General features: G+C 31.2%; 1 protein-coding gene across 1 annotated transcript; it reads left to right on the forward strand.

Moving 5' to 3' along the window:
- The first annotated feature begins 1080 nt into the window (after positions 1–1080).
- mio (GATOR complex protein mio) lies at positions 1081–7698 on the forward strand. Its single transcript, XM_065499898.1, has 11 exons — positions 1081–1285; positions 1355–1528; positions 1604–1744; positions 4923–5036; positions 5114–6017; positions 6091–6181; positions 6245–6508; positions 6589–6866; positions 6937–7129; positions 7194–7399; positions 7459–7698. Exons 1-11 carry the CDS (start codon positions 1168–1170, stop codon positions 7547–7549), a joined length of 2574 nt encoding a protein of 857 aa, XP_065355970.1. The 5' UTR covers positions 1081–1167; the 3' UTR covers positions 7550–7698.
- Positions 7699–10368: the final 2670 nt, after the last annotated feature.

Genomic DNA, 10368 nt, shown 5'->3' on the forward strand with positions numbered 1-10368 from the left:
GGAGGCTTACCTGTATTTTTTTTTTTTGCCAAAAAAATGTATATTACTAAAACGATTGCGAAGATTGTAAACATGTTAAGCTTAGCTTGAAGGTAATTTCATTGCGGAATTTCGTTTTTTCCAGTTTATTCAATAAACAAACCCGTTTTTGAGTTACGCGAATATATGTTGTGCAACCTCCTCCATTTTCGAAATAACGGTATATCTCGAAAATACGAGCTAACCTAAAAAAACGGTTAGCACCACTGAATTCAGCGTACCCGAATTAGTTTAAGCCGCTGGATGCCCCTCTTGACAGAAAAAAAGTGTCAATTTCGTGCATAGTTTTATTGAATTGAATAAATGTAAAATAATATTAAACAAACACTTGAAATATATTTATAATTAAATTTCTATTACAATAATGCATTAAATATTTGGTAGAGTTTTTTTTTTGTTAATTAAAATTATGTAAAGCCATGTCAACTTATACATACATATCGCAGTAATTTGTTTTAAAAGTTTTCTAAAAAATTTAATTTTATTAATATTTTTTATAATTTATACTAGTTTTAAAGCAAAAATATAGCTTTAATTATTATTAAGTGCTATTTTTACTGTTTGTATGCGTTTGTTGTTCATAAATCATTCAATTATTATCTTTTTGTTACTTTGAGCTTTAACAGCGATTTAGTTTTCTTTGAAAAGGCATTACTTATCAAATGTTTAAAAACTGAAACTTACTTTTTTTTGGATATTTTTTAGATTGATAGTAAATTTATATTTACTCTCCACTGGATAATTTTTACTGGAAAGTACGCATACCCACCTATTATTGTAATTAGTGTAAATACGGCCACGATGGTATTGTTATTTTGCGCCATCTGTTGCCCACAATGCAAACAATAAAATATCTAGAATGCAATAATTAACATTTAGATGGCGCTAAACGTGTCACATATTTGACATTTCTTTTACTTTAATTTTCTTCAAAAAAAAAAAAAAAATACTGAAACAGCTGTGCTGTCAAAGCTCATCTGTTTGTTTACTGTTTTCTCTTTGTGTCTTTGTTCGTTGCACTGCTGTTGATAAGAAAAGTGAATTTAGACAGTGTCAGGTTGTTGTTTATACAAATATTTCCAATTGTTTAAATTTGATGAGCAGAAGATTTGGAAGAAAGTATTTGCAATGAGTGGCAACGCACATGGACTCAGTTGGTTTCCCAATATTCCAGATAAATTCGTAACGTGGGGTCAAGACATTAATTTGTATGAAGTGCGCAATAAGACCGACACTGATGTTAAACGTAAGTTTTTGATCCTGGTTCATGGCCATTTGCTGTTAATTAATCTTTCCATCTGGCTCATATTTATAGCTCGTTTGCCGAATATATCGGCGAATTTTGTAGCCATAGAGAATCGTTATCAGTACGCCAGATGTGTTCAACCTTCGTACCACAAGCACCGACCAATTATTGCCGTTGGCTTGGGTGATGGAAAAATTGGCATTTGTAAATTTCACGACATGGTCGACAACAGTTGGGAGTACAGTGAGTGTTTAGTGTGTTATGCATGATTACTTATTTGAATTGATAATAATTATTTTACTTATTAATTTATACTAGCACCTCGCCAACAACGAATGTGTTTATGTTTGGCTTGGAATGAGACAGACCCAAATATTTTGGCTATTGGTCATGATCGATATAAATCAGATTCCTGTATAACTATTTGGGATATTGAAAGGGGTCTACCGAAGGAAAGCAGTAAGTAAAACATTCTTTCGTTAAAAGGTTATTCGGGAATACAAAATTAGTATTTTAGTAAAATTGTTTTATGCTAAATTCCCAATTTTTAATTTGATAAATTCACTGAAATTTATTGTTGGGGGATAAGCTAGTTCCTATCATAGTTGGGGGTAGTGCTCTAAATGTTGATTGAAATCAGCATTGCACTATCACTCACTAAAATTGCAAAAAATTTAGTTTGCACTTTATCAGCTTTAGTGATAGTGCTTATTTCTTAACTAGAACTAAAAAAAAATAGTGATAGTGATCATTTTTTAACTATAACTAAACGAAGATTTAGTGCAAAAATCTGCACTACAATTAATTAGTGCAAAATTTTAACCAGCAATCAAAAAAGGCTGCATTAAACATACTATCACTAAATTTTCAAAAATGAGTAGTCATGAAATTGTTGAATCCAAACTCGAAAAATAAAAAGTTTAAATATTTATTGTTATTTTTAATGAAATATTAGTCTTAAGTTTTAAATTAGTGTACGGGAATAAACTTAAACCATTTTGAACTTAAAAATTTAGTGCACAATTTGAAGTTGCACTCAAATTAGTGCATACAAAAAAGTTGCAATAAACTGATGATTGCATTTTTTTAAATCAACTAATTTTATTTTGAGTGCAAAATTTTTTAACTCACTATCACTAATGCTTAGTGAGGCTGCTAATTTTCAACTCATCACTAAATATGAACAAAATGATTGCACTAATTTTGCACTATCACTAAGTATTAGTGCAAACTTCCAAATTAGTGCACTACCCCCATCTATGGTTCCTATGCGCATTTCACTGGTTGCTTAGGAAAGATCATCAGGAAAACTTTTCCCAAAAGGCTTTAGAAAAACTAAAGATATTATACAAATAAAACTATAGAGTGTTTGAGAATTACAGACACTCAAGCTTTATTTGTAAAAATATCAAAGCTTAAACAAAACACCAACCATAAACCGTGATTTATCTTTTCTTACATTTCCTTACTACAATTGGTTGGTTTCTTGCCGACAAAAACTGTAATGTGTAAGGGATTCATTTATACATTTATTAATACTAAGATCGCCCCCGTTGGTCGAAATTCGACCACTTTTAAAACGCTATTTACCACTTTTATGGAACGAATTTTGAAATAATGTTTTATGTGTCATCAATATTGGTGGACAATAACGTATACGATTAAGTATATTTAAAAGCGTACCGCATATTTATATATGGGGCATTTTATATCAAGTGAACCAACTTTTGAAATCGATGTCTTCCGATCTGGTGGCACCAAGGTTAGTTCAATTGGATAGTAATTTTGACACAATTTTTCAACATGATCGGTCGAGAACTCTCTGAGTTAGTGGGGGTCAAAATTTTACATTTTGGCCAAGCAGGTGTTTTTTCTTATCCATCTAATTTATTACCTATTGTTCTTAGCAAAATGTGTTCCAAATAGTTTAGATATCTCTTCCTACAATTTTTCGAAAAAAAAAATATTAAAAAAAAATAAAAAAAATTTTAATAATTTTTTCCTGAAATCAAAAACTTTTTTGACATTTTTTTTAAAAAATGAGCCCTTTTTTTCTTAAAATAAAGCTTAGATATTGTCCTTGAAGACCTATTTGGTCGCTTAGTGGGATGCGAGTTTGGTATCTATCAAAATAAATGTTTTGTAACTCAAAACATAAAAAATTTTACTTTTTTTGCAAAATCAAAAACTTTGTTGACTTCTTTTTTCAAAATGGAGCCTTTTTAATTTTTTTTAGCTCAAAAAAAAGCTTAGCTATTTTCCTTGAAGACCCTTTTGGTTGCTTAGTGGGATGCGAGTGGGATATCTATCAAAATAAATATTTTGTAACTCAAGACATATATACATAATTCAATACATAATTAATAATAATTATTTATCAGCGAATGCTGATTAAATTTGCATATATTTATCCCTATATCTCGGATACAGAGGGTCGCATAGCCAAATTGTAGTATTTCAGATATATTAAAAATTATGCCAAATTTTTGTTCTCGATCCGATTTGAAATATTTTTATATAAATATCTACAAGAAGAGACCTACAAAAACATTGATATAGCTATATTTTTATTTTTTTATTTTATTTATTATTTTCAATAACCTAGCTTTTTGGCCATAATCGGTTATAAATTTCTACTTAATAAATTTTTTTTACAAAAAAATTAATTTAATAATAATATAAATTATAAGTATAAATAATACTTAACAAAAATTGTACGAATTAAACAAAACTCCACTCAACTCCAACCAATAATCAACTATTAATAGTGGTTTGATAGATGACATCAGTACATGTAACATGATAAAAACCAAAAAAAAATCTTCCACCAGTGTTACAAAAACAATGGTCCAGATAAGCATATAACAGATACAATCACCCAAGGTGCATAAACAGCAGTGCAGTCATATGTATGTATGAGAATAACGAGCACAAGATAGTATACATAGGCTTTAATGAAAGGTTCAAAAAGTGTACATTAGTTAATATCATTCACAAAGATGCGAAAAAAATAGAACGGTCCTGCAAGGGAAATTTATATATTATAGTTTACGAGATACACCAATATCACGGTTTGCGTCGTTTCGAAGTTGCGTCTTTTTAAAATGTCTGTGATTTTGAAGATGCGTCGTTTTTGTTTCAGTTTGCGTCGCATGGCTTCGAAGTTGCGTCGTTTACATCGATTTGTGTTGTTAATATGAAAATGTTTGTATCGAAAAATCTATTTTTTCAGCTTAAATTATGAATCCCGGAACCAATTATGTGAAAATCAATACAAATGTAAGGAAAATCGTGCTTCGATCTGCGTCGTTTCGGTTTTCGTCGCCAATGCGTTTATATTTATCTCAAAGGTAAAATTTTGGGTAAGAATGTAAAAGAAAAATAATTTCAACATTTGTATTACTGCGAGGTTCAGTGACTTCCGACATAGACCTATTTTTTCTCAATAACAAATCACAATTTCTTTTACATTTTTGAATTTGAATAAAAAATTTCTCTGAAACTCAAAAAATTTTATTAAAAACGATTAATTAACGAAACTTTAATTGCACTTTAAAAATTAGGTCTTCTTTTCAAAAATGTATAAAATTTTTAAGAATTAAGGAATTTATATATTTATTTTTGTGTGTGTTTTAAGGTTCAAATTTCTTTGGACTCTCTGAATCGGCCCATTCACTATGCTGGAACAAAAATCATCGTGTTCTCATTGCAGGGATGAATCAGAAACAAATCAAACTGTACGATTTGCGACGTAAGTCTAATTAAAATATGCATTTTAATTTTGCTCCATATACTAGTTGTCTGTTCGCTTAAACATATTTTCCATAGAAAACACTTCTACACTGCAGACTATACAAACAAAAACTGTGTATGGTTTGGGTGTAGCACCGAATGGCAATTATCTTTCCAGTTTCTTTGATTCCGTTATAATGCTGTGGGATTTGCGATCCCTCGATCGGCCATTAAAACAAATACAGTCGGCTAAAAATCATCTGCAACTGAGTTGGTGCCCGACCCGATCAAGTTTGTTGTCGTCATTGCAACGTGAATCTCCCTATATCACACTCTATGATATAAGATGCGTTGATGTGGAAAACAGTCGGGAAGTTTATAGTGTCAAGAAACAATTGTTGCCATTTCACACCAAATATCATGCATCATATAAAGGATATTCGTTGACGGCACTCTCTTGGCACAATAGTGATTTCGAAAGAGCACTTCTGCTGTCGGAAACTGGCAGTATTATGGATTTTCGTCTGCCGTTGTCCATTCTAACAGCCTACAGTAACCACAAAAAGCTGCCACTTTTACTGCAAAGGCCTTTGTCGGCACCCAGTTCACCAGCACACAGCAGCAGTCAAACCACCAGTCAGTCCAGTACGCCGGAATTTGCTAGCGTCGGTTCGTCATTAAACTTTCATGTGTTCGATCATAATATGCTCGAGGAGGATTTAGTAGATGAAACTCGAGAGCGTGCCCTTAGTGATTACGGTCTAAAGATGGATGGTAAACGCTTGAGTGGAGAATTTCATTTGTCCCCATATTTGAAGAATGTTTGGTTAAGTTTGGCCAATTTGTATCGGGCTGAGGAAAAATTAATTGGTTTAAAAACGATTTTGGGTTTTGGTCTGGGTCATACTTCGCAAGCTTTTATGAACATTTCGCGTATTGAATCCCATGTTCTACAATGGCCAGAATTTATAAATAATTCCAACAACTTGGTATGCTACAGGTGGGTGGGAATTTTCAGCTGAAAGTGTCGAGTTTTAAATTAAATATTGTGTTTTTCTTTTTATTTTTTATAGAAGTGACCAACGTGATACAGCTTTGAAACTATGTGGCTGGCCTTTTGAGCAGGAATTGGAACGTTTTGTAAACAATTTGTGTGAAAATAAGGTAAACAATAACAAAATATTAGAATAAAAATTAAAAATTTTATTTGATTTCTACAATTTAAAGGAATTTAGCCGTGCTGCCATGATTTATGTCTTCCATTTGAAAATTCTATCAGCTTGTGATATATTATCCAAGGCTGTTGATCAGTCACGCGATCCCAGCATGTTTCGTATAGCTGCCATTGCATTGTCCAGTTTCAATGCAGATCGAACTAGTTCAGCTTGGCGCAACCAGCGTTCCAGTGCCAACACTCAAATACAAGATGCCCATTTAAGAGCCATATTTTCTTTTCTCATAGCGGACAATGAAAATTTCGATGCCGTATTGGTAAAGTAACGATATGCAAATTTGCAATTCGGCAGAGAGTGAGCGTAATAATAATTGATTATTCTCATTGAATATAACAGATGGAAGAGGGAGTTTCTTTGGCTGATCGCATGGCATTTGCTTGCAAATATCTTTCTGAATCGAAACTTTCAGACTATATAAAGGTTCAAATCCAGAAATCGGTTGAGAAAGGAGACTTGAATGGTCTATTGCTGACTGGAGAATCACAAGATGGCATTAACATATTGCAGGCTCATATGGATTCAACGGGAGATATACAGACTGTTGCATTAATAGCCATTAACTATTTCCATCGTGAATATTTTAACGATACATTTGTACAATATTGGATATCAAGGTGATCGTTGAATATAATTTATAAATTTATAAAATTTTAACTTATGTACATTTATTTCACTCACTTGCAGCTACATGGATTGCCTTAACTCTTGGGGGTTTTGGGAAAAACGTGCTGAATTGGAAATAAAAATAGTAAATCTTCGCTCGACCAGTCGCACTGCACGCACCGTATATTTGTCGTGTAATTTTTGCGGTAAATCGGTATCGAATGCTTTACAAGAAGATGCACGCATTCGTAATGTATCCTCGAATGTTAACAAAGTACATAAATTTTATTGTTTCGAACATGACTACAAACATACTAATTCACATTGTCTCCAAACAGCTTTCATCATGCCCTAGTTGTCGAAAACCACTGCCTCGGTGTTCATTATGTTTATTGCACATGGGCACCACTCTAAATGCAGGTCTTTCAGCAGACGGTGGTCCCGAGAGTATTGGTTGGCAGTCAAAACCATTTTCGAAATGGTTTTCTTGGTGTCAAACATGTCGCCATGGTGGTCACACCGAGCATTTAATGCAATGGTTTAAGTATGCTTTTTAATATTCAATTAATACCTTTTGTATTTAATTTTTATTTTTTTCACTAGGGAAAATTCTGAGTGTCCTGTTTCCTCCTGTTCATGTCGATGTTTCGATATGGATGTTACTAATCCTGAAGCTACACGTGATCTTTCGTAGTTAAAATTCGTTTTCAGCTTTATATTTTATGGCATCATTTTTATTCAAAGACTTTTAAATACATTGTAAGAAGACCCCTTGTTTTCCTTTTTATACGGCAATAAAGTTTTCCAAATGCGATTGCTTCAATTGTATTTATGTGTACCACAGCTGTAAATGAATCACTCATTTTTGAATTAATTCGCGAATCATTCACACAAAAAATGAATTGAATGAAATTTGTGTCAATTCAAATGAATTTGGTAAAAATGAATTGCAATTCGTTTCCAATTCAAATGAATTGAATTGATTTTGAATTAATTCAAATGAATTTGGTAAAAATGAATTGCAATTCGTTTCCAATTCAAATGAATTGAATTGATTTTGAATTAATTCAATTCATTTGAATTGAATTGATTTTGAATTAATTCAAACGAATTAGAAAAAAACTTAGCAATTCATTTCCAACTGCGACGCGAAATTCGCAGCATATTTAGCAGATTCTTCAAAGTCATTAAGAGCTAGTTTCTTACTTGTCAGTTAAACTCAGCTTAACACGCTGTTATATTAATCCTGAAACATATTTTGCCGGAATTTAACCAATGATTGTGTTTCTCACTAATGGATTAATTTTGTTAGCATTGCCATACTTTTCAGTCAAATCACATGTTTATTCTTCAAATTTTTTCATATAAATATGGCAATACTATACATTTTATAAGAAAAAGCAACCGCGTTACATAACTTTTTTTTGTAAATTTTAACTTTCTAAAAGAAAAAGCGACATAAAAGTATATAAAATGTATATTAAAAATTATATTGATGTTAATAAAGCAAATAAAAACAAAGAGCTGCTGTGCTGAATTGTTTATTTTATTTTCCATCTGTTTGTGCTTTGGCATTTTATACTTAGGTTTAACTCACCAATGATGCTCAGTTAAACCTAGATTATATAGCATATAAACAATAAGTGAGAAACACAATTTTTAGTTTAATTTAGGTTTAAGCGAAGAATGTAGATTATCTCTATCCCAGAAACTAGCTCTAAGTATGCAGTATAATTAATCGACGGTTAAAAAGTCTTCCTTTAAATATAATGCGCCGTTACCATCGTCAGCTGGTGTTGAAAGATTATTTTCGTACGCCTCTATTCTAAACATCCCTAAACGTGGATTTCTTTCAGATGATAATTTTGAAAAGCTATTGTTGTTTAAGGTAAATGATGCATTCTAATTAAATCTAATTAGCCTTATTTATGAAACTCAATTGTGTTTTGAACTACATACATTGTTATTTTTCCTGATTTTTGATTATTTTTGGAAGATAGTTTTATTTTTTTGAAATAAATATAATATAAATATTAGCAAAAAGTTTGTTGTTGGGTGGTCGTGGGTCACAAAATTTCAAAAATTATTAATTACTTCTTGAATATTAAATATGTTTTGTCGTTCAGCGTATTTCAAAATAAAAATCAGTTCTTCTTGAAGAAATAAACTCCAAACACCATATTTTCATTGATCAGGCGCGTATACAGGACAATACTTTTAAATTTTTGTACTGGATATTTTCATTTTGGTAGGAGAAATCTTTCATTCCCCCTAGAGATCTGCTCTTGAATTTGATTGATTGCAACTCATTTTTGAATCATTCATTTGAATTGCTAATTCTTTTTTCTAATTCATTTGAATTAATTCAAAATCAATTCAATTCAAATGAATTGTAAATGAATTGCAACTCATTTTTACAAATTCATTTGAATTGGAAATGAATTGAAATTCATTTCTGCCTAATTCGTTTGAATTGATTCAAATTTCATTCAATTAATTTTTTCAATTCAATGAATTAATTCAAAATTTAGATAATTCATAATGAATTAAAATCAAAAAAGAATGATTCATTTACAGCTCTGATGTGTACAAGCATGTGTTAAATAATAAGTCTGCTTTTACACTAGAGTGTCCAAAAAACCGGCAAATTTAAAAACCCGGTTTAACCGAAAAGGTGTGTTTTTGAAAAAACCGGTTTTAATTTTTATCTTTTAAGAAAACCGATTATCCGGTTTCGGGTTTTGTCTTCAAAAAAACCGGTTTATATTAAATTTTTATTCAATATGAAAAATACGCTAATTTAAAATTTTTGAATTCTTAGTGCAATTATTTTATATATTTTGCGAAATATTGTCAAATGCTACAATTTTCTATAGAATTAATCAATAATTTTAAAAATGGTATCAAAAATATGTTTAAATGAGCTTTTGAAAATATATTTCATTAAAACCGGTTAACCGTCTTACAAAAACCGGTTTTTCAAAAAACCGAAATGTTAAAGAAAACCGAAACCGGTCAAGTTTACAAAGATAAAAAACCGGTTGGCCGGTTTTCGGTTTCGGTTTTGGATACTCTATTTTACACACAGCAAGTTTACTTGAAGCAAGACTCTTCGATTATCTTTTAAACTTGCTCGTCTGTTTACACACAGCAAGTCTGTGTTCAATTTTGTATGTCAAAAACAAGTAAGGAAGTATGGTCGGTCAAGCCCGACCATAGAATACCCTACACCAAGTAAATGAGTAAAAATATTTTTCTTTTAAAATTTCAATAATTTATATTTTTGAGTGATTTTCGGAAGTGGGCCTTATATGGGGGCTATGACCAATTATGGACCGATCACCATGAAATTAGGTCGTGAGATTTATGTCTATATTAAAGTTAACTGTGTTGAATTTTGTGTGTATACCAACATTTTTAAGCGATTTATGCACGTTAAAGTGATTTTCGGAAGCGGGTCTATATGGGAGCTATGACTAATTATGGACCGATCGTAACAAAATTTGGTGACAT

The sequence above is a fragment of the Calliphora vicina genome, chromosome 2 (genome assembly GCF_958450345.1).
Source record: "Calliphora vicina chromosome 2, idCalVici1.1, whole genome shotgun sequence".
Lineage (NCBI taxonomy): Eukaryota > Metazoa > Arthropoda > Insecta > Diptera > Calliphoridae > Calliphora > Calliphora vicina.

Coding starts and splice junctions, on each gene's coding strand:
- mio (XM_065499898.1), top strand. CDS start 1,168: ATGAGTGGCAACGCACATGGACTCAGTTGGTTTCCCAATATTCCAGAT. Junction 5,037..5,113: donor CAAACTGTACGATTTGCGAC/GTAAGTCTAATT, acceptor TATTTTCCATAG/AAAACACTTCTACACTGCAG. Junction 6,509..6,588: donor AAAATTTCGATGCCGTATTG/GTAAAGTAACGA, acceptor TGAATATAACAG/ATGGAAGAGGGAGTTTCTTT.